A 25,722-nucleotide genomic window follows, 5' to 3' on the forward strand; every position below is an offset into this window, starting at 1 on the left:
TGCCCGTAATCCGCCCGTCCTCCACAAAGACAATCCGTGCGTCTTCTGCCAAAGATGCCCGGGCAGCAGCCACCAGAATCCGGCCGTCTTCTCCCAAAGACGCCCGTGCCCAGACCTTGAATCCGCCCGTCCCGAGCCTAAGACGCACGGATTCCAGTCCAGCACAATTTCGTCTTCTTCAAGCCTCCGTGAAAGAAGCCCTTCCTTCGAAAAATACCGGCGTCTCCCTGCTCAATCTAAAAAGTGTAATTACTAGTTTAGCCCTTAGTTAACCCTAATGCATCCACCTAATTTCCACTATAAATACCCCATTAGTCTAATTAGAAGATCATGTTCTTCTTATTAATTCTTAGAGTAGTTAATATCAATCAAATCCCTCTTTAGTTTTGTAATTAACAATTAATCAAGTTTTAATACAAGTTTTATTTCCTTAATCTCTCTTTTGTTCATCCTTTATTTTGGGTAATTGAAGATTATTTGGGTTATTATTGGGAGACCGACAACCTCTCAATCAAGCATCAAATACTTCTTTTATCTTTGCTTTATTATTGGAATCATTAGTAGGTATAATCCTCTTAATCTCTTTTTAATTATTGTTAATTACTTTCATTTATTCATCATGTTTAACTTTGTTGGTATGATTGACAACCTTGCTAGTATGATCAACATGATAATGAGTGAGTAGTCACCTAGCTAGGGTTAATGGGTAATTAGGGGAAACCAACATGGGGAATGATTCATGCTTAAATTAATATGCTTTCATGGTTTATTTGCTTGCTTGTTTTGATCTCAACTCATGCACATGTTATGTTTGATGAAATGCGAGCCTATGAATCCTTGCATTTTTTACCCATCACCTATCTTTTCAATGAGACTTGTAAGACATAAACCAACTCGAGTCTCATTAGACCATGCATGTTGTTGAGTAGGGAAGACTAAGTCGACTTGTAGGTGTTGTACAATCTAATCGATTCGGCTCCGGGACCCAAACTTTCCTAGGATTGTAAGATATAACCCAACTCAATACATCACAACAATAATTGCTTGCTTATAATTTGAGAACATGTTTGTATGATCAATTCCCATGATTCCCCTATGACCCCATGACACCCTAGTGCTTTTTATCAATTGTTTACAACCCTTTCAATTCATCTTGCTTGTTTATTTTCATTGCTACTTAGTTTAGTGACTTTCTACATCAACCCAAATTGTGACACCCCTAAGACACCACTAGTTTCAATAGAAATCTCATCTCAATTCTCGTCCCTTGGGATCCGACCTTTACTTGCCTCTTTACTAATTGTAGAGTTGTTTGTGAAGCTATAAATTGTGTTTGATTGGATGTGTGACGACCAACTCTTGTCCATATCAAAATGGCGCCGTTGTCGGGGACGGTGTTAGCTTGATTTAGATTTTCTTATATTGTTATTAGTTGTGTCTTTCTTTACCTTGGGGAAGTAAAACTCCTCAAGGTTTGTTCTAATTGTTTTCAAGTTGTTTGATATTTTGCATGTCTAGAAGGTCACAAGGTGATTTGTTACCTTTTGATCGTGAAATTGAAAGAACTTTGACAACCAATAGAAGACTTGCTAGGAGGAATTTGAGAGGTATTAGTGAGGTTGTAGATATTCAACCAACTATTGAGTTCATCAACCCTTTTGCAAGAGAAGGTGAGGAGAACCCAATACAAAATACCACACAAAATCAACCCACAATGCCTAAGTTTTTATCACATTCCGTACCCACCGAGGAGAACCTACCCAACGGTACTCCCACACCACAACATCTAACCGGAAATTTTATTGCCAAATCCGCCTTTATCCAATTAGTCGAAATGAGCCAATTTGGGGGGATGCCTAGTGAAGACCCTCATTCTCACATGGAAACCTTTTGTGACTATTGTGATGCGATTTCTCAAACCGGTGTAACTCAAGACCAAATTCGATGGGTCTTATTTCCTTTTTCTCTAATTGGCACCGCGAAACAATGGTTGAAGGGCCTTGATAAGGCCACTCTCGGAATTGATTCTTGGAAGAAGTTGGCTCTAGCTTTCTACAAAAAATTCTACCCACCGGAAAAGACTAACATGCTAAGAGCTCAAATTACGGGTTTTAAGCAAAGGGATGAAGAATCTTTGTATGAAGCTTGGGAGCGATTCAAGGGAATTTGTCGCTCATGTCCTCATCATGGACTTAGCGAGTGGTTCTTGGTACAACAGTTTTGGAACGGTTTATATGAAGATTCAAGGAACATTCTCAACATGGGATCAAATGGAATGTTCACCGAAGTTGATGACAATCAAACATGGAACAAAATTGAGGAAATGGCGGTCCATAACTCACAATATAGTAGACCTCGCAAGGCTACTAGAGGAGGAAAGCATGAAGTGGACTCTGTTACTCAATTGGGTGCTCAACTTAGTGCTCACATTGACACAATCAATTTGAAGTTTGAAAAAGCTATGGCTAGACTTGAAGAAGCCTCAAAATCACCAAAGCATCATGTTAATGCTATGACGGCATCTTCATCAATCCCAAGTGGGATATGTGAGAATTGTGGAACTTTGGGACATGACCAAAGTGAATGTAGGGGAACAAATGAACAAGTGAATGCTTTCCAAGCATACAAGAGTGGTACCCCTTATTCCAACTATTACAATGAAAACACCAAATTCCATCCAAATCTCTCATACAAAAGCCAAAATGTTCAAAACCCTCAAACAACATACACCCCACCTCCCATAAGAAACCAAAATCAAAGACCCTTTTACAACCAAAACCAAGGTTACCAAAATCAAAATCCATACAATCACCAAAATGACCAAGGTTTTGATGTTCAAAAAGCGGTCCTCCAAATGCAAAAGAATCAACAAGAATTTTTCACTCAAATGCAAAAATATAGTCAAGCAAAGGAAACCACCATCAACAACATTCTAGCTCACACCAAGATGTTGGAAACCCAATTAACTCAACTAGCATCTTCAAGCTCACAAAGACAAAAGGGGCAATTACCACCTCAAAGTAATCCCGCAAGACATGAAACGGTTAGTGCTATTCACTTGAGAAGTGGTACAAGGTATGAAGCACCGAAGAAGCAAGTTGAGGATGAAATTGTGGAAGCTAGTGATAAGGAGGAAATTGTGCAAAACTCCAAAGATGGAGAATCATCAAAAGAAGAAATTTCAAAGAAAAATGAAGACAAGGTCAAGGAGAAGGAGCCCATTGTGATTAGACTTCCTTTTCCAAGTCGTCAAGCCAAGCCCAAATTTGATGACCAACTTGGAAAGTTTATGGAAATTGTGAAGAATTTGGAAGTCTCGATTCCTTTCACGGAATTAATCAATCACGTGCCGGCCTATGCGAAATACATGAAAGACATCCTCACAAAGAAGAAGTCGATCCGGAAACTTGAGACTATCGCCTTCACTAAGGTGAGTAGTGCAATACTTCAAGGGAGTTCACCTCCAAGACTAAAGGATCCGGAAGCTTCTCAATACCGTGTACCATTGGCGACACCACGATCAACAAAGCCTTATGTGATCTAGGGGCTAGTGTGAGTGTTATGCCGTACTCGGTGAGTAAAAGGTTGGGGATGGGAGAGCTTAAATGCACCAATATCACACTCCAAATGGCCGATAGATCGACGAAGACACCATTAGGGATATGGGAAGATGTTCCCGTACGAATTGGGAAGTTTTTCATCCCGGTGGACTTTGTCATTGTTGATATGGAGGAAGACTCCAACATTCCAATCATCCTAGGAAGACCCTTCTTACATACCGCGGGTGCAGTGATTGATGTGAAACATGGAGAGCTCACTCTAGAAGTGGGAGATGAGAGTATAACTTTTAATCTTGACAAGACTATGAGAGCTCCTCGTTTGCATGAACCATGTTTCATGATTGATCATTATAGCCGGAAGGATGATAGGAAGAAGTCGGAACTCCAATGGAAGAAGAAAATTGAAGATGCTCCATTCAAAGAGCAAGTGAGTTGTAACAAAGAGAGCTTGCAAAGCTCATCAAAGTCAAGCAAAGAAGAAGAGGATGGCCTCATTGGCCAAGACAAGAAATTGGGAGAGTTGTCTCTATCAAATCAAGAGATTTTTAATGATCAACTTAATGAAGTTTGTGGTCTTTGGGACGACGAATTAGAAAGGATTTTTAATCCCTACATTGGAAATGCCATCAATCAAGACCGACAACAAGGGTAAAGGTCTATTGAAGAACTTTATCACGATAATGAACAAGCTTTTGATTACTTTTTCAAGGTGTTGAGCAACATCAACAACACCTTGGACATGCCCCCTTGACATCTCATCAAGAATGAGAGTTTGGTGGAGTCCTCCCTAAACCACCATTTGTAAATATTTCTAACTACCTAACTTGCATTTCAATTCTTATATTGCATTTTTGTTATCTTTGGATTTTTATACTTTGATCAAGATAATTGTCATGTTTGAGAGAAGTGAGGGAGGGACTAACGATTTCCATTGATGTGTAGTGCTTTAGCTTAGTGTGGGGATGGCAATTGCCTAGGCTATTCATGCCTTAGTAGTGCCCCCACAATGAAGAACACGAGATATGAAGAAGAATGGAAGAATGACAAGGGATATGCATAGTACACGGATGGAACTGAATCCGGGTACAAAGGGGTAGAATCCGAGTGGATTCAAGAGAAGCCGCCCGTCTTCACACAATCCGGGCATATTGGGTAGAAGATGCCCGTCCCTCTGAGCTGAACTTTTGAAATATTTTTGACTGTAAACGAATCCGGGCGTCCTGCATTTGAATCCGACCGTCTTCAAAAATCCGCCCGTCCTGAAAGAAAGACACCCGTCTTTTTGGCTGAGGAAAACAAGAAAAATCCCTGTAAAGGAATCCGCCCGTCTTCTGTAAAAGACGTCCGTCCCGTGTTTGCAAATCCGAGCGTCTTCACTGAAAGACGCCCGTCTTTAGGCGAGTTTTTCCCAACCCAGAACAGGCCGAATCCGGGCGTCCCGAGCAAAAACCGCCCGTCTTGCCCCTGCATTTCAAATTTTTCGGGTTTTATAAACCCCCTCCCACATTCATTTCTTCATTTCTTCACTCAAAACACTACCAAAACCCTCAAAACCCTCATCCTCTCCATCACAAAAACAAGATTCCTCAACAAGATTCACCAAAATCAAATCAAAACATCCTTTTAACAACAAATCAATCACTCCTTTTTCAATAAAAATCAAAACCAAGCACAAAATCTTCAACCTTTGAGTCGATTTTTGAATTCATAAAGGCAAAGCCTTTCATCTTTAAATCGATTTGGGTACACTACAGATTGAAGATTTTTCACTCCTTTCTTGGTTTAATCTTCAATGGCAAGAACTAAGGGAGCAACAAAAGCAACAAAGGCAAAGGCACCAAAGGCAAAGACACTTTCATCAAGGCAAAAGAGTCTTCAAGCAAAGAAAGCATTGGCTATGGCGGTAGCTAACCCAAACTTGGAAGTGCAACAACAACAACCTCCCATGGGAGCAACAACATCTACTACTCCGGAAATTGATCAACTTTCGAACTATCCGGAGGTAATTTTCATTTCCAAATCCCATAGGGACACTTTTGCCAAGTTTGCTAGGAAATCATTTCTATCCACCAAGTTTATTTGTGAAGATACCTTAGATAAGTTGGGTGTCCTTGAGCAAACTAGAGCCTTCTTTAAAGCCATGGGGTTGGAGAAATTGTTTGAATCAAAAGAATTGACATACCCCTCCCTTACCTTAGAATTTTTGAGTTCTTTGAAAGTCAACAAGGTTGAGACTATGGAGACCATCGAGTTCCGTCTAGCTAATGTTAGTAGGCGCATCTCTTTTGAGGAAATGGGTAAAGCTTTGGGTCTTAGTGATTCACCGAGTTATTTTAAGAATGTTGGCAAATATGACCCCGACCCTCTTTGGGAGGCGATTTCCGGAAGGAAATTTGAGGACTTTCATGCTAGTCGCGCTCTATTAGTCCACCATCCGGGCATTAGAGTGTGGCACAAGGTCATAGGGAACACCATCATTGCAAGAAAAGACACCAACCATTTCACCAAACTCGATTTTGTTCTTCTTGAGTCGGCTTTGAACATTGGAAGTGAACACACCAAGCCTTTCAACTCTCTAAGGCTTTTGGTGGATAGATGGCTAAATATTGATTGTGGGAAGAGAGGCACTACCGTTATTGTGAATGGAGGCCTAGTCACTATCCTAGCTAAATACTTTGATCCAAACTTCAACAAGGATAACAAGTATGAGGTGAAAGAGGGTGCTCATTGATATTAATACTATGATATACAAGTACAAGTGGGTTACCCATAACCCTCTTGACACCAAGTATGGATGACTCATTAGTGAGGCTAGATCTTTCACTTTGCCTTCGAAGATTTGTCGTTTAAGCGTCCATCGGACCAACTATCTACTTCCCCTTTCAAAAGAGGCCGAGTACATTATCCGACAACAAAAGGGTGAAATTGAAATGCCCTCCTCTTCCATTGTCACACCACCCTACCCTTTCGAGTACCAAGAGTTCAAGCCCGATGGCGTTGAAGCAAGAAATGATTATTTGACTCTTCTCATGCAAGAGATGCACAAGCAAGCCTTCGAGGACCGGAAAGATGCTTACTTAGCTCAATATCCACCCCTCATACACTTAGCTAGGCAAGGACTACTTGATCCTTCATGTCCTTTGCCTAGTTGGGCGGATAGGGAAGTCCTCTTTCCGAGTGCATTTAGGGTTGTTCCGGGTGATAATGAGGTTGTCGGTAATGAAGAGGTTGATGATAACATTGATGAGGAAGCTATTGAAGAAGGATAAGAGGATGATGAGCAAGGTGAAGAAGCAAGTGAAGAGGGAAGTGGCAATGAGACCACTTCTAATGAGGAAGATGATGATAGTGATGATATGATGGAAGATTAGCAAGCTTTAGAGGCTCCTACCCTCTTGAGGTTTGTCTATTTCTCTCTTTGTTTTATTTATTAATCTTGATCATTGTTGGAGTAGTCCTAGCACCATAGAGGACTCACACCTCGGCCCTATTAAGGTGTTCTCATTTTATTGTTCCCACTTTCAAAATCCAAAATGACAAATTAGTTTCATGCATTGCATAGTGTGTGCATGAACTACACCCATCCTTAGGACATTAGCAATAATGTCTAACTCGGTTTGGGGAAGTCAATGCATACACAACGGGAGGTAATCTAAATTATCCTCTCCGTCATAAACAAAAACCATGCATCATGTAGTGTAGATTAGTGTAGCTTGCATTTAGTGTAGAAATCATGCATCATGTTTGCATAATTTCCCATCATTTTGGCCATCGAGGACAATGCCCATATTAGTGTGGGGATGGGGAATTCTAACTTAACTTTTATTCAAAAATCCAAAAAAATTGAAAAATTTCGAAAATCCATAAAAATTTGAAAATTGAAAAGCCAAAAACAAGTTCTTTTCCTTTGTAGTGTAGTCTTGTATATATAATTGGATATATTGTGTTTGTTCTATCCTTGTTCACATTGATTGACTACGCCACATCCGAGACACGAGGATCATGAAGACCGCATGTGGCTTTATTTTGATTGATGCGGTATAACAAATGTGAACTTAGGACTTGCATTTAATTTATATGTCATATTAGTTGATAGAATCACTTGCATTAGGATGTATATAATAGTTGCATCATGGCATGTAGTTGGATTTAGATAAAAAGTTTTGAAAAGTGCCTAATTAGGAACTTTGACAAGAGCAACTAAGCCATTACAAATACTTTTTCAACTTAAGACTTTGCCTACTAGAATGGTTGTAAAACACCCTAGATTGTGTCATACTAGTGTCTTTTGACCCATGACCCAAAGCCTAGTCAAGGGTTTGCATGTGAGTCACCTATTCAACCCCGTGATGCGATGTGGACTTGATTAACTTGTCTAGGTGACCTTGATTGACCTTGTGGTAAGGCAACCCAAAAATACTTTCTATCAATAAGTTTGAAGTGCTCATTTCGAAAATTTTGTCATGTGGAAGTAATTTATTGCCAAGGAAACCTCAAATGTTATGAAATGTTGAAATGTTGATAAATTTAGTTGTTTTGATGGAGGCGTACCACTTCGATGTGCTTTGGAGAGGGATCCATTGAATTGGGCCCCCACACGGTTGTGAATTCAACCGCCCAGAGACAGAGTGACTATCACCCCGAAAAGCTATTGTCTAGAGGTTAACCAGTTGCCTAATAAGCGATTGGCAAAAGCAAAGGACACTAGCCCAGAAGGGAGAAACCCCATATTAAATTTTTGAAATGTGAAAGTTGAATGAGGTCAATTTTTGAATACTAGTCATATCCACCCTTGTTTATAACGATTTGAGCATTTCATTCCCAAAAAGCCTTTTTGTCAAGCCACTTTGTCGAGCTTGGGACGATCCATGACCTTTACTTTTGTAAATAATTCGAGACTTGTCATGTCATATGCTACTAGCATCATAGGGATCATCATTCCACCACCATCCGATCGCTCTTGACGAAAGCATTTGGAAATTGAGGACGAAAGTAGTCTAGTTAACACCATTTGGAGGTTATTTAGTGCCATCCTCTTAGCCTTAGTAATTTGTTGAACTAGTATTTGTGAAGGATTTTATGCTCTTAAATTTGTTCCTCTTTAGTGCCTTCGCCACTTGATGAGGAAGTGGCTATTCCTTTTGTAGATGTATCCATTATTTGATTTTGTGTGCTTAATGTTTGGATGTGTCGCCATTTTGGCAAGACCCACCTTGCCTTGCAAGAAGGCATCCTACCTCATGGTTGTCTTGTTGTGAGTTGAAGGGGCGGAGTGAGACCCGCTAATTTTCTCATATCGGCTATGTTATTAGGTTAGTTTAAATAATGGTCCTAGTCTTTGTCACCTCTTTACTCGGGACGAGCAAAGGTTCGGTTTGGGGATATTTGATGTGACCATAATTAGCGCATATTTAGCCCCCGAATTAGCCTTGTTCCCATGCTTTTTAGTGCATATTTGGGTCATTTATTGTCTTTAGTTCTTTGTTTTGCATATTCTTTGAGATTTTGATCCCTTGGTAGGAAAGGAGTAAGAATCTTGCATTTTGATGGCAAAACGAGACTAAATTGATTGAATTCAATGACCAAGCATCAAGGAGAGACAAGATTAGAAGTCCTTTGTACATATTATAGTAGTTGGGCAATGACGAGAAAGGATCCTTGCATCCCCGAGGAAATCCCCAAGGATTTTATGAAGAAAAGGGAAGAAAAGAAGAAGAAACAATGCTGAGCAGCAATCCGTGCGGATTGCCCAGAATCCGCCCGTCCTCCACAGCACAATCCGTGCGTCTTCTGCCAAAGACGCCCGGGCAGCAGCCACCAGAATCCGGCCGTCTTCTTCCAAAGACGCCCGTGCCCAGACCTTGAATCCGCTCGTCCCGAGCCTAAGACGCACGGATTCCAGTCCAGCACAATTTTGTCTTCTTCAAGCCTCCGTGAAAGAAGCCCTTCCTTCGAAAAATACCGGCGTCTCCCTGCTCAATCTAAAAAGCGTAATTACTAGTTTAGCCCTTAGTTAACCCTAATGCATCCATCTAATTTCCACTATAAATACCCCATTAGTCTAATTAGAAGAGCATGTTCTTCTTATCAATTCTTAGAGTAGTTAATATCAATCAAATCTCTCTTTAGTTTTGTAATCAACAATTAATCAAGTTTTAATACAAGTTTTATTTCCTTAATCTCTCTTTTGTTCATCCTTTATTTTGGGTAATTGAAGATTATTTGGGTTATTATTGGGAGATTGACAACCTCTCAATCAAGCATCAAGTACTTCTTTTATCTTTGCTTTATTATTGGAATCATTAATAGGTATAATCCTCTTAATCCCTTTTTAATTATTGTTAATTACTTTCATTTATTCATCATGTTTAACTTTGTTGGTATGATTGACAACCTTGCTAGCATGATCAATATGATAATGAGTGAGTAGTCACCTAGCTAGGGTTAATGGGTAATTAGGGGAAACCAACATGGGGAATGATTCATGCTTAAATTAATATGCTTTCATGGTTTATTTGCTTGCTTGTTTTGATCTCAACTCATGCACATGTTATGTTTGATGAAATGCGAGCCTATGAATCCTTGCATTTTTTACCCATCACCTATATTTTCAATGAGACTTGTAAGACATAAACCAACTCGAGTCTCATTAGACCATGCATGTTGTTGAGTAGGGAAGACTAAGTCGACTTGTAGGTGTTGTACAATCTAATCGATTCGGCTCCGGGACCCAAACTTTCCTAGGATTGTAAGATATAACCCAACTCAATACATCACAACCATAATTGCTTGCTTATAATTTGAGAACATGTTTGTATGATCAATTCCCATGATTCCCCTATGACCCCATGACACCCTAGTGCTTTTTATCAATTGTTTACAACCCTTTCAATTCATCTTGCTTGTTTATTTTCATTGCTACTTAGTTTAGTGACTTTCTACATCAATCCAAATTGTGACACCCCTAAGACACCACTAGTTTCAATAGAAATCTTATCTCAATTCCCGTCCCTTGGGATCCGACCTTTACTTGCCTCTTTACTAATTGTAGAGTTGTTTGTGAAGCTATAAATTGTGTTTGATTGGATGTGTGACGACCAACTCTTGTCCATATCAGAGCGTCAGTTCCTTGAGACAACTTGATATTTTTCTTGTTGTTTTTGTGTATGCCCAGGTCTAACAGGTTAGAGATTGTACCTTTTAATTCTGAGCCAGAAAAGACTTTTCGGTACAGACAAAAATTTTAAAGAGAAATAGGTCAAGTAGAAGACTTGAATATACTTGACAGTGATACAAAGCACATATTTGACGCATAAGATCAGTCTTTAGAAGAGAACAAGCCTATTTTTGCCACAAATTCAACAAAGATGTCTACTACTGAGAAGGGCACTTTTGAGATTCGTCGATCTTACATAAATTTGGTGGAGCGAAACTTGTTTGAGGGGAGGGGGGGGGGTGTGCTAATGAAGACCCTGCAAAACATATGGAGAAATTCACTGATTACTGTTGTTCCATCCCTTTAACTGTTGGGGTGACTCAAGATTAGGTTAAAGAGGTGCTCTTTCCTTTTTCCTTAAGAGATGGTGCTGCAGAGTGGTTGCGAGATTTGGATATGGAGGATCATGGGGTCACTGACTGGAATACCTTAGCTCTTGCATTCTACAAGAGATACTTTCCACCGCAAAAGACCAATACCTTGAGAAGCCAAATTACTAGCTTCAAACAAGGTCCCAATGAAGACTTGAATGAGGCATGGTTTCGCTTCAAGACACTAGTTCGTTCAGTTCCCCATCAGAAGTGGTTTCTTTGCAACCAGTTTTACAACGGGTTGTATGACGATCATATAGCTCTACTTGATTCTTCAGCTACTGGTAGATTCCAGGACAATACTAATGATGATAACGTATGGAAGTTGATTGATCATATTGCTACCCATACCGCACCATTAAGCATGATAACCCCAAAGGTAGTACAAGAGGGGATGGTTCAGATAGTGTTATTGCGGCACAACTGGAGGCCTTAACTGCTTAGATAGCCGAGTTAAAGACCTCTCAGTCTTTGGGTAATAAGCAAGAAATGGTTCATGCCATGATTCAACAAGAAGTGTCCTGCGAGAGATGTCGAATTGATGGCAATACTGCGGCCAAGTGTATGAGTACCATTGAACAAGTTCATGCTTTTCAGTATTTCAAGCAAGGTACTCCCTATTCTAACTTCTTCCCTGAAAGAGGTCAGAATGTATTTGCTTGAGCACCGCAACAGAATGCATATATTATTCCTCAAAATCGTGGTAATCAACCACAAGGGAACTTTGTTGGGCAAAATCAAGGAGGTTTTCAACAAATGAAACCTCCTCCTCAAGCTCCTAGTAATGACATGGCTGAGATGAAAGCTTTGTTGTAGCAGATTTTGATGATTCAACACAAGCAAACGGCTCAGATTTCTGAACTTATAGTTGTTTAGGTATTTTTTACCGAATTGGTTGTTTAGGGTCAATGCGGTCTTATTCGTTGGTTGATCGTATGATTGTTCGTATATTGATACGTAAATAAGGAAACTAAGTGCGAAATATAAATTAACACGCGAGATTTGGTGACGCGAAAAACCCAATGTGGGAACAACCGCGGGAGGGACGGTACCCTTCCAAATATTGCACTATACTTGAATAGGAGGATTATTACAATAGTGACGTAGTGCTAATCTTGCTGGCACGAGGTATCAGGCCTGTAAGACCTTGGGCGGATGTATATGTGAGTATGGGGATATGCTGAGGTCTTCACGTCAATGTGTGAATATGTGGATCCCTTTTTTGATTTGCTTCCTTAGCTATTTATAGGGTGAGAACCCTAGACATGTCCTACCTTGATTATGGAAAGGGAATATAATTTCCATAAGAACTCTTTCCATATTCGGCCGCCTTCCCCAATTCTCCCTGATCTCCCTGACTTCTCCCTAACTTCTCCCTAACTCTTCTCTCCTTAATCTGGACGTCTCCTCTGATGGGCCCCTGGTCTTCTTTCCCTATGCGCCAGCCCGTTCCCCCTTTTTCTAATTTCGGGCTTCCTTCCTCCTTATCACTCCTCCCATAGCCTTTTATTTTACCAAGTGGGCCTTCCCCTTATTGTGCTATTTTTAGCCCAAACAATAGCTCATAACAAGATGCTAGATAATCAAGTTGCTCAAATGGCGGCTCAAAATCCGTCAAAACAGCCCGGCAACCTTCCTTCTCAAGGTAAACAAGCACATGAACAAGTTAATGCTATTTCACTAAGGAGCGGTACTACTTATCAAAGTCCGGATGTGCCCATTGATAAAGATGAGGTCGCTTACATGCATCCTAAGGGGTTAGGTAATCTTGAGTTGAGTGATGATGAGAAAGAATTAAGCAAAGGAAGAACACGGGATAAGAAGAAAGACAAGAAAGCTGGAGAAACCGTGGACCCTCGATCGAGTAGCCACATGCTAGATCGAGTATCCACCCCAGAGGTTGATTTTTCTCGTGTTTCAGCTATGGCGCTGGAAGAAAATAGGATCCTCGATCGAATACACCCCAGGCTCGATCGAGTACACCCTGTAACTGACGACGGTGCTTCCAAAACTATTACTAAAGCAAAAGAAGCCGAGCCAATTAAAATCTAACTACCTTTTTCACACCGATTGTAGAAGTCTAAGCTTGAACAACAGTTCGGGAGGTTCATGGAGGTAGTGAAGAATCTTCAAGTGAGTGTGCCAGCGTATGCTAAGTTTTTGAAAGAGATCTTGTCCAAGAAGCGGTCTTTTGATGAAGTTGAGACGGTGGCATTCACTCAAGAGTGCGCGGTCGCATTGCAAGCTAACTCACCACCAAAGCTAAAGGATCGAGGGAGTTTTTATATTCCTTGTCATATTGATAGTATAGTTATTGATAAATCCCTTTGCGATTTAGCGGCTAGTATTAGTCTCATGCCGTATTCTATATGCAAGAAGTTAAATATGGGTCAACTCCGTGTGACCAATATGACCTTGCAGGCTTGCAGATGGCTGACATATCTTTAAAGAGATATATTGGTGTTTTAGAAGATGTGTCAGTTAGAGTAGGGAAATATTTTATTCCAACTGATTTCATTGTTATGGATATGGCCGAAGAGTCCCATGTACCTATCATTCTTGGTAGACCGTTCCTTCACACTGCGGGAGCACTCATAGATGTTAAGGATAGTAGTTTGACACTAAGGGTTGGGAATGATACTATTAAATTTGTTCTTGATAACGCTTTAAAGCGTCGACTTTCAGTAGCTCCATGTTATATGCTTAATGATGTTGATCCACTTATTCATTATTTCTTTTACTTTGTGTTTGGACAGGAATCAGTCTGATGGCCCTGCTGCTGCATCAGGACCATGGAGCAAGGAGGTGGATGAGATAGAGAAGTTGATTTATGGAGATGAGCCTCATCCTAAGCCGGTTTACAACTTTGATGACAATGTTGACATAGAAGCTTATTTTGTGTGGATTTTGCGCAAGGCGAAATCAGGTCAGGGTAGATTTGGATAGGGTTAGCTAGCTCTAAATGCCCTAATAGTCAGGTCGCCAGGGGGGAAATATAAATCGTAAATGCAATAAAGAATAACAACAAGAAGACAAAGAATTTTGTACGTGGAAAACCCTTAAATGGGAAAAATCCACAGGCACCAAGCCAGGAGAGGATTTCACTATTGTATTATGTATTGAGCACAATTGGACATAATTGTCTATGAATGAAATGAGAATGTTCTATATTGCCTTGTCTTGTGATGTGTCTTCAAATGATTTCCAAATATCCCTTATATAAGCTCTTGTTGAACGGCTGTGTGATGGCGGCATTAATGTGGATTATTCTCTTTAATTACCCGCAATAATTTCCAATATTACGCCCTTAATTACTGCATTTTCTGCGAGATATTCCTATTCAATGCTGCGCATATATTCCTCTTGTAATATGTCTTCCTGGTCTGATATCGTCCTGATATTTTGACCGTTATCCTCTCCATGGCCTAGCGCCTATCTTCATGTGTCCTGATACTCCGACACCCCGACAGCCTGATGGTCAGGTTAAGGCGAGATACTGATCAGGGACATCTGCGGATTTCCAGGCTTAACAATTGCCCCTTATCTCCTCGTTTTCAATGTGTCAGGACAAAAAATGAGGAGATAACTTTAATCTTAGGAAAATTATCCAAAGGTTGAATTTTGCCTAGTCAATTCCTGTAACGGCTACTCCCTGCAGTTTATGACGCGTGTAGCTTTTACTGTAACTCCTTCAATGATTATCCATCCACTTGCGGTTAAAACCCTAATTTACTCTAGTATAAATACCCGTTAACTTCATTAAGTTGATCTCCATCAGAATAGTCTCCCTTATTTTTCTCTTAATAACTTTCTCCTCTAATTTTACTTATTTCCAGTTCCTTAATCTTCAATTAATCTTCATAATCTTTCAATAATGGCCGCAAAAAAGAAGTCTACCAGGGCAGCGACTCTTGTAACCCCTCCTTCCCAGAATCCTGAGGAAACTTCTTCTGAGAATTTGCTTATTTCTTCTGCTGCTCAACCTTCCACGATCAATAAGCCGAGTGATTCTCCATTGGAGATGATCTCAATTTTCCATGGGGATTTCCAGTTCAAGCCTACAAAGGCGTTGAAGGACGATCAGTCTCTTTTAAATCGTTTGAAGCCTGAGTTTGAGAAGGTGTTGAAGGATAAGGGGATCATCCCTACTGATGCTGAAGTCTGGATCCCTGAGAATTCTCCTATCAGGGCTGACTGGGCTTGTCCTGGTTGGTTCTGCATTTATGACTGGGCTTTCAAGGCAGGTTGTAAGCTTCCTTTTTCTCCTCTTATGGTTGAGGTTATTAAGGAGATTGGTGTTCCATCTTATCAGCTGATGCCTATGGTGTGGAAGGTTGTGAGTTCCGTTGAGTATCTCTGTAAAAAGCACAATATCTCATTTTCCCTTGATGATCTGAAGGCTTGTTATGCTGTCAAGACCAATAGTCCTGGCCGTATAAGTTTTAAGGTCAGGGCTTCTACTACTCCCCTTTTGAGCAATCTGGATAGCGGCCATGACAAGGGCTGGGCTGCTGGGTACATGTTTGTCAGGACCAATTCCGTGGGTCCTGACCTGGCGTATTTAAATTACGAAGCTTGCGTTGCTGGTGAGTTTCTTAGTTTTTCTTTTGTCCTGCATGTTTTACTCGTTAGTAAAAAATAAAATGAAATTCATATTGAATCATACCTTTTATGTGTGCAGTTGATGATTGGGTTACTGAAACTGAGTATCTCACTGCCAATATTTCTGCTTTCCTTGTTATTCCTCCTTTGGAGAGGTCTTGGCCTCTCTGTTGTGGGGTTGAGTATCTCCCTCGCTGTTTGAAGGCTGATGGCGCTGCTAGGGTGGCTAAACCTTATGGGGCTGTTAGTGCCACTACCTCAGGCAGTAAGTCTATCTTAATTTCTTTTTTCTTCTTACTTTGGCTTCCTGGTGATGTTTAGTTTATATTGCTAATGTAGTGTTTCGTGTTGTAGCCACCAGGTCGTCTACTCGCCTTGCCAGGTTTGGTATGGCTGACCTCTCAGCCAGGTTGGCTAAGATTAAAGAGGAGGGTTCCCAGGGAAGCGGAGATGCTGAGCCTGTTATCGATTTGACTGAACAACCTGATGCTCCTAAGGTCACTATCGTACCTGCTGCCCCTGCTAAAACAAGTTCAGCAGCCCAAAAAAGAAAAATTGAAGACGTTGACATTTCTGCCCCGGTCAGGGAAGTGAAGGCCAGGGTGGACAATATGGAGGCTGCTAGGGTGAAGATTAGGGATTATGCTGCTTCTAAGTCAGACGTTATGCTCACCCTTGACCCTGTTGAGACTGCTACTCAGGCGGTTGCTTCAGTGGATCATTCAGTTAGCCTTTTGGCAGGTGCCCTGGCTGTTGTAAGGGAGGTAGGCTATTTTTATTTTTATGTGTATTTTGTCTGGGTAGTATTTATTATTGGGGTATATTACTCATATTCTTCTTCCTGTTTTTGGTCAGGGTGCTGCGGCCTGTCTCCATAACGCCTATCAGGCTACTTCTTTGGTAGCCAGGATTGATCTGATAAGATCAGATTATGATAGGCTGAAGTCTGAACTGGATTTTGCACGGGCTGACGTGGCTGCTAAAGCTGCTGACTTGGTGAGGGTGCGGGCTGAGAAGGATGCTGCTAAGGCTGAGGCAGATTCAAGTAAGCGGCTCCTGCAGGAAGCTTTGGACAGGAATGAAGAGCTCACCCAGGAGAGGGATGAATTGGAGTTCAAACTTGATGATGCTTCCCTCTATTTCTATATTAAGGGGAGGGTTGCTGCTATGTCAGAGCCTGTCGAGGCCAGGGCGAAGCGGAACCCTGAAGTTGAGACGGCTATTGCTGCTTCAAAGTAGCCTGACCTGCATAACAGGGAAATGAACAGGAGCTCGATTCTCCAGGGGAGCAGGACGTTGATGCTGATCCGGCTAAGAGTGGGAGTGATGGTACTGTTTCTAAGGAGAAGCAGTCATTTGATTTCTTTAGTTGGTATTTGGCCCATCCAGGGAGGATGTCCCAAGACGAATAATTTTTTGTTTTCTTTTTCTGTCTTTATCCAGGTCAGGGAGACTATCCCTGGCCTTTATGAATATTTTGGCACCTTTGCCCCAGGGGGTAAGGGCTTTATTGATATAGGCATGGTGGCCTTTTTTGGCTGATTTTGCTTTTTTGACTTTGCTTGAGCCTGTGAGTTTTTCTTTTTTCCGTCCTTATGGTCCTGTCGAAATTTGTATATGGTTAACCTGCAAAATATTTTTTTATTTATCCTGTTATTTGAACCGTCGTGAGTAATTCAATCAAGTATAGTTTTTTGCCATAATGGTTGAAGGGGTGGGAAAACCAGCCTGTCAGGAGGGCTTATGTCCCCTGCCTATCTGGAGGGCTTGGTATCCGGCATGTCAGGAGGGCTTTTAGACTAAGTGGTTGGGAGAGAACACCCTTACACCTGTCTTACTGCGTCCAGCTGGTTGTAATCATTGGCAGTAAACCTAGTCAGGTCAGGGAATTATTTCATGCCTGATTAGTCCTGACATTTACTGTATCTGGTGATGGTTACCAACTCGTTAGGTACAGTTAAGTGCAACGTTTGTTTCAGGAATTGATATATAGTAGAGTAGCCCTCAATCCTGGATATTTATGCATATAAAACATTTATCATGTATAATTGTTCAGGATTCAAAAAGTGAGAGAAAATGTGTTAGTTAAATATATAGACATGAGTTGCATACAGAGCATGTAAAACACGTAGTTTTTCAGGTAGCACATCAGGTTGAGTAATGATATGAGTTTGTACCTGGTTTTAGCTTGATCTGGTCTTTACATATGGAATAATTTTAAATGGGTTACATTCTAGGATCTTGGGATCATTTCTCCTTCTAGTGTTTGGAGCCTGTATGCTCCTTGTCCAACAATAGAATCAATTAAGTAAGGGCCTTCCCATGTGGGGGCCAGCTTCCCTGCTGATTTCTCTTTCTTATTTGGAAAAACTTTGCGTAAGACGAGGACTCCTTCCCTGAAAACTCTTATTTTGACATTTTTGTTGTAAGTCCTGGCAACTGCTTGTTGGTATGATGCCATCCTAATTTTGGCAGCGTCTCTTAGCTCTTCTGTTAGAACCAGGTTATCTTGCATCAGGTCTCTGTTTGCTTCAACATTATTCAGGCTGTACCTTGATGTTGGCACCCGTACTTCTACAGGAATGACAGCTTCACAGCCGTACACGAAAGAGTAAGGTGTTTGGCCTGTTGATGTCTTTGGAGTTATCCAGTCTGCCCATAGCACTAATGGAAGTTCTTCAGCCCATCTGCCTCGTCTTCTTTTTAGCTTCTTTTTTAGGCAGCTTATGACTACCTTATTGCTTGATTCAGCCTGGCCATTAGCTTTTGGGTATCCAGGGGTTGGCGTAACCAGGTTGATATTCCATTCTTGGCAAAATGCTTGGGTCTTTTTTCCCACAAATTGGGTTCCATTATCACATACTATTTCTGACGGGACTCCATATCTGCAAATGATATTTGTCCTGATGAAGGATATTACTTCCTTTTCAGTTACTTGCCTGAAAGAATCAGCTTCAATCCATTTGGAGAAGTAATCAGTCATAGCCAACATGAATACTTTTTGTCCTGGAGCTACGGGCAGTTTTCCCACAATATCCATGCCCCACTTTATGAATGGCCAGGGTGCAGAAATTGAGTGAAGGAACTCATATGGCTGATGTATGATTGGTGCATGGACTTGGCAGGCTTCATATTTTGATGAATATTCCAGGCAGTCAGCCCTCAGTGTAGGCCAGTAGTAGCCTATCCTGAGGACTTTACTTGCCAGGCTCTTTCCTCCTTTATGGTTACCACAGTGTCCATTGTGTATTTCTTGAAGTACCAGTTTGGCTTCGTCAGGCTCCAAGCATCTTAGGTAAGGTCCAGCCTTCGATCTCTTGAATAAAGTGTTATTGATAATAGCATAATTTGAAGCTCTAATTTTAAAAGCCCTTGCTTCATGTCTCCCCTGAGGCAGTATTCCTCGGAGAAACCAATCATAATAGGGTTTAGTCCAGGAGTTATTATCCTGATTGACAGGATTGACTTGTTCAGGCTTGCTGATGGCTGGCTCTAATAAATGAACAATTGGTATTTTGTCGAAAACTGTAGGGGTAAAATTTGAACGTAGGCTGGCCAAAGCATCAGCCTGGGTGTTCAAGTCTCTTGATATTTGATCTATGTCAAATAAAGCAAATTTAGCGGTAAGGTTTTTTGCATATTCTAAATACGAAATCATTTTTGCATCCTTAGCCGTATAAATTCCCTTTGTTTGATTAGCAATTAGGAGTGAATCAGTTTTTACCTTTAGGTTTTGAACACCGAGGTCTAGACATACCTTTAAGCCTGCTATCAGAGCTTCATATTCTGCTTCGTTGTTTGTAGCTTTGAACTCACAGCTTATAGCATGTGCTTACATATCTCCCTGTGGTGACTTGAGCACTAATCCTAACCCTGTCCCCCTGGCGTTGGATGCCCCATCTATGAACAGGGTCCATTCTTGGTCTGGGGTTTTATTTTCTAGTTGGTTGACCTCTTTTTTCAGGTCAAGTTCCAAGTTAGGGCTAAAGTCAGCCACAAAGTCTGCAAGGGCCTGCGATTTGATCGCTGCCCTGGGTTCAAAGGAGATATCGTACGTGCTAATTTGCACTGACCAGTTGGCCATCCCGCCTGATAGTTCAGGCTTACGTAGGACATATTTTATGGGTAAGTTGGTCCTGACTACAATGGGATGGCTTTCAAAATAAGGTCGCAATTTAGTACATGACATAATCAAAGCTAAAACATATTTCTCAAGTAGTCCATACTTCATCTCAGCATCCAGCAGGCTTTTACTTACGTAATAAACGGGGTGTTGTTGGCCGTCCAGTTCTTTTACTAGGATCGCACTGACTGCTGTGTCAGTAACGGATAAGTATACTGACAGGGGTTCTCCCTTTTCTGGTTTAGCCAGTAAGGGTGGAGATGATAGATAAGATTTCAAGTCTTGAAAGGCTGTCTCATGTTCATCCGTCCATTGAAACTGTTTATTCTTTCTGAGGAGGTTGTAAAATGTTTTGCATCTCTCAGAGGATCTCGATATGAAATGGTTCAGGGCAGCTACCCGACCTGTCAGTTTTGGATATCCTTGACAGATATGGGCGACTGTAGTTCCAGGATAGCATTTATCTGTTCAGGACTAGCTTCTATACCTCTCTTTGTGACCATGTATCCAAGGAATTTGCCTGCCGAGACTCCAAAGTGGCATTTTGCAGGATTGAGCTTCATGTTGTATTTCTCCAACATTTCGAATGCTATTTCCAGATGCTTCACGTGATCTTCTGCATTTTTAGATTTTACCACCATGTCGTCTATGTATACTTCCATAATATCACCTATTTGGTCTTTAAACATCATGTTGACCAGGCGCTGGTACGTTGCCCCTGCATTCTTCAGGCCGAACGGCATGGTAGTATAGCAATATATGCCTCGGTGTGTAATGAATGCAGTATTCTCCTGGTCAGCAGGGTGCATCTTTATTTAATTGAATCCACTGGAAGCGTCCATGAATGTCGGCATTTCATGGCCTGCTGTGGCGTCTACCATGGCATCAATATGTGATAAAGGAAATGCACCTCTGGGACAAGCTTTGTTCAGGTCAGTGTAGTCTACACAGACTCTCCACTTTCCATTCTTTTTCTGCACAACAACCACGTTAGCCAGCCACTCAGGGTACATTACTTCCCTGATCGTTCCCATATCCAAGAGTTTTTCCACTTCTTCGTTAATTATGGCATTTCTTTCAGCTGCAAATTTTCATCTTTTCTTTTGCACAGGCTTAAAAGATGGGTCAACATTGAGTTTATGTGTAATTATATCGGCACTAATTCCAGTCATATCAAAATGTGACCAAGCAAACCAGGATGATTTATTTTTAAGAAACTTTACCAGTTCGGGCCTGACATTATCCGGGGCGTCAGATCCTACTAAAACATACCTGTCAGGGTACTCAGGGTCCAGAATTACTTGATCTGTTTCCATTCTGGGAGGTGCTACATAAGTGCTCCTGACAGGGTACTGTAATTGCTATGCAAGGGACTTACCTGCCTTGGAAGGCTTCAAAGCTGTTGTGTAGCATTCCTGGGCTGTCTTGTGATCCCCTTTGACTGTGGCTATGCCCCATTCTGTTGGTATCTTGATACACTGGTGATAGGTTGATGGTACGGCTTTGACATTATGAATCCAGGGTCTACCCAAGATCGCGTTGTAAGATGACAGGCAATCAAGGACTCCAAATTTCTCATAAGATGAGACTCCTTTAACGTAGTAGTAATAATAATAATAGTAGTAGTAGTAGTAGTAATAATAATAATAATAATAATAATAATAATAATAATAATAATAATAATAATAATAATAATAATAATAATAATAATAATAATAATAATAATAATAATAATAATAATAATAATAATAATAATAATAATAATAATAATAATAATAATAATAATAATAATAATAATAATAATAATAATTAAAATAATAATAATAATAATAATAATAATAATAATAATAATAATAATAATAATAATAATAATAATAATAATAATAATAATAATAATAATAATAATAAATAATAATAATAATAATAATAATAATAATAATAATAATAATAATAATAATAATAATAATAATAATAATAATAATAATAATAATAATAATAATAATAATAATAATAATAATAATAATAATAATAATAATAATAATAATAATAATAATAATAATAATAATAATAATAATAATAATAATAATAATAATAATAATAATAATAATAATAATAATAATAATAATAATAATAATAATAATAATAATAATAATAATAATAATAATAATAATAATAATAATAATAATAATAATAATAATTAATGCAAAACTTTTACATACCATTTCTCATTTTCCCATATTTATGTTTATATTAAACTTCATAACAATGAAAAATGGATGCTCAAAAGTCATGAACTTGATCTTTATTTATACCTATATTAAATTTCATATTAATGAAAAAATAATATTTAATAGCCATAAAACGCATCCTCAATTTTTTATATAGTTTTTACGGAAGACAAAATTTGTAAGCAAAAAATTTCTTATCTCTATCGTTAGTAGAATGGTATGTGTCACCGATATTATTAACTATTTTTTTTTTTTTATTGGAAGTTTCATTGGGTTATGAAGTGTTCATCACATTTTCAATTTCGCGTATGTGTTTGTTTTGTTCTCATTTAGGTGCTATCAAAATTATTTATGTGTTAAGCTCTTCCAAGGTAAATATACTTACATCTCTACGATTTGATTATCATTCCCTCTTTTTTTCATTACTTAAGGTGAAACTAAGTTAATAACGATAATATTGTATAAAACAAATTCTACTATTATTGTGTTACTTTTTTTTAATAGGTATGATTTATTGAAGAAAGAAGATTACAAGGAGAAATAAAATACTAAGATTGCTTAAACAACTATATTTTACATACTAACTAAAGATTGGTGACATCAACGTGGAATCGTGAATGATTAATAATTTTTTGAGCATTTATTATATATATTTTGAAATATCACAAAAACTCCGGAGAGACGGTCTCTCAATAGCGTTATTGAGAGACCTCTTACATCATGGGGTGAGGGACTCACTGAATTTCTTTTTTCCCTATTATGTCTCCCACTAAATTAGTGGGAGACGGTCTCTCATGAGACCTACTGAATATATGGCTAAAAGGTGGAAAATTTGAGGGGATGACATAGCATTTTTTTGTATAATATTGTTTTATAGGTGAAGTATTCGACAATAATGATCCAATTGTTGTTCAAGTTGTTGCTGCTTTAAAATTTTTAGTTCCGCAAATTATTATTGTATTAGCTTCAATTTTATGGGGGTATGAAATGTTAGTTTTGTCATAACATTTCTAATTGTGTGTTTTATGTTATTTTCAGAATTGTTGATGAAATTTTGATATCTAATTTGTGAGGGTGCTCTATCTTTGGGGATCTTTGCTTGATAACATAGTTTTGTTTAATTTGTTTATATGAATACTTATATTATTAATTCATTTTAACTTGCATTGAGTTACTTTATTTAGTTTTGATAAGGGGTATCTTAGTATATCTAATGTATGAAATTTTAATTTCTGATAAACTGTTGTATAAAAGACTAATTGAATTTATACAACCCTTAAAACATGAAAATAAACCGTAAATTGAATTGATCGTAGTATGTTATTGTATTAAATCACTAAAGTATTACACTAGAAACCGAACAACCCGTGAATTTCACGGGTCACAAAATTAGTTACAAATATGAAAATGAATTAAAGGGGAAAGACGAGAACAAACACGGTTGATCTCTGACCTGAACACCCCATTTAGGCGCGGGCAAGCCGGCGAACCAAGGGGCTTCTGTCTCAGGCCAAAAATCAGTTTTGGCTCGTTTATCCCATATTTTGGTTCATGTTATGAACGTTTTAGCATGTTATAGTCATGAAACAAATGAAAACATGATAAAAAAAGAGGATTTTTACACCCTCATACTTACATGTTTGGTTATGGCGAGTGACCGACGTAAGTGTAACAACTCGCTTGGTCGGAAAAAAGTCGGTTTAAACCGTTTTGGTAAGTAAAAAAAGAGTGTTTTAAGATTAGTGACGGTGTAGTGGTCGGTCAAGTGATTTAATGCACGATGACGGTACCAAACAATGTGTAAGGCTTGTATTCACGATCGGTAGGTCGTAAATACGTGTCGAATTGTGACTTAAGAAGTCGAGTCGAGAATGTTAAGGGATAAAAGAGGGGGCGGACACTCGCGTAAGTTCTCAAATGGGGGCATTTGAGGGTTATTTATAGGAAAATGAGTGGTTGTGTGAGTTTTGAGCGACGTGGCCACCTGGGCTGCTCAAAGAGGCGCGAGCCACGTCGCGGGTCTTCGAGTTGTCTTGTCGCTTTCACACAAGAGCAATCATGATTTGTTCTATCCTAGGATTTGTAGTCACATGTTTGGTACTTGACCATTCATGAATCCGGGAAAACTTAAGGTAGAAGGTTTGAAATATTTTGTTTTTGGTGGTTGACTCGGTTTGACTCGTTGTTGGAGTCGGGATTTGAATTTTTGAGTTGGTTTTTGGTCCGTTCCCGAAAATGACTCCACTCAGCCGAGGACGCACCTCACCAACATAGATAGGCAACAACAATTCCAACAACCAAGAAAGACAATTCCAATTACGATATCAATCATGCCATCAATAAAATAATTCATCTTAAATCAATTTAACAGGAAACTGAGTAGGGCCGGGAAACCCTACCTTTTGCAATCCAAGAACACACAAGCAGACAATAACAATTCTCCATAACACCGTCACCTACACACAATAATCACATACCATCACTATATACAATTCCCCAAAATTAACCCAAATTAGGGTTTGCACAAAATCTAACAATAAAAATGATAAACTGATTAGGAATACTAGAGACTTACTAACACATACGACACGGACAACGAGATCCAAAAGCTCACAATCGATCAACCTTGGCTTAGGAAATGATGAAGATGATTAGAGGAGTTTAGAGCGTCGTTAGGTTTTGTAAAATAATGATTTATATACTTGTTAGAAACTGCTCAACACGCTATTTATACTTCTCTAATCATATTAATCAAAACCGCGAAAATAACGCGTCAGACCAGTTACTCGGTCGAGTACCTGGGGTACTCGGTCGAGTACGCCCTACTCGGCCGAGTATCACACTACTCGGCCGCGTGTTCCTGGGAAGTAACCTGACCAGAAAACACACGACACACTATTCAGCCAAGTTCCCCCTATTCGGCCGAGTAAACCAAACTCAGAAAACCGTGGTATTACAAGAAAACCTCCTCTTGGTGACACCCAAGATTAGCCAAAAAGTACTACTAATATTACTAATTAGATATCATTAGTAATTAACCTTGTATATTACTATAAATATTATTACTCTAATAATATTTGATGTATATTATTGTTTGTGAATTATTTTGATTAGATGATCAACAATTTGCTCAAGTTTTGATGAGAAAAAGATGAGGGAAATAAGACCTTTTTTTTTCTCTATATGAGCCGGCCAAGGTAGTAGTTTTAGAGGATTTTTGGTCTCAAAAATTCATCATTTGCATGTATGGTAAGGTGAGGTATTTATAGATGTTCATATGTAAACAATTCATAGGAATATCACATGTGCCATGAGCCAACAAACTTGACACATGGAGGTCAAAGTTAACCTTCTAGAAACCGGTCCAAGTGGACCTATTTTGGGTCCATTTCGATTTCCGACATTTATCCCACAAATGCTTATAAGTCTTATATTTAATTATCTTATATAATTAAATAATAATTTGATTATTTAACACTTAAATAATAAAAATTAACAACTAATGGCCACTTAACTATTAAGTAATTATTAGACTATTTTATCAATATAAAATGTGTCTTATGGACCTTTATTAGCTAATTATACAACCTCTTGTTGATGAGTCATAATTATATACATATTT

The 25,722-nt window shown here is 39.2% G+C and overlaps 1 protein-coding gene and 1 non-coding gene across 2 annotated transcripts; one reads left to right on the forward strand and one right to left on the reverse strand.

Annotated features, from left to right (window-relative positions):
• Nucleotides 1–2,086: 2,086 nt before the first annotated feature.
• Nucleotides 2,087–2,193, reverse strand: LOC141624383 (small nucleolar RNA R71). Its single transcript, XR_012534194.1, has one exon. It is a non-coding gene; the product is annotated as a small nucleolar RNA R71 (small nucleolar RNA).
• A 10,550-nt stretch (nt 2,194–12,743) lies between these two features.
• LOC141643816 (uncharacterized) lies at nt 12,744–13,915 on the forward strand. Its single transcript, XM_074453135.1, has 3 exons — nt 12,744–12,995; nt 13,224–13,452; nt 13,569–13,915. The coding sequence occupies exons 1-3, from the start codon at nt 12,744–12,746 to the stop codon at nt 13,913–13,915; spliced, it is 828 nt and encodes a 275-aa protein (XP_074309236.1).
• Nucleotides 13,916–25,722: the final 11,807 nt, after the last annotated feature.

This window comes from Silene latifolia, chromosome 1 (genome assembly GCF_048544455.1).
Source record: "Silene latifolia isolate original U9 population chromosome 1, ASM4854445v1, whole genome shotgun sequence".
Classification (NCBI taxonomy): Eukaryota; Viridiplantae; Streptophyta; class Magnoliopsida; order Caryophyllales; family Caryophyllaceae; genus Silene; species Silene latifolia.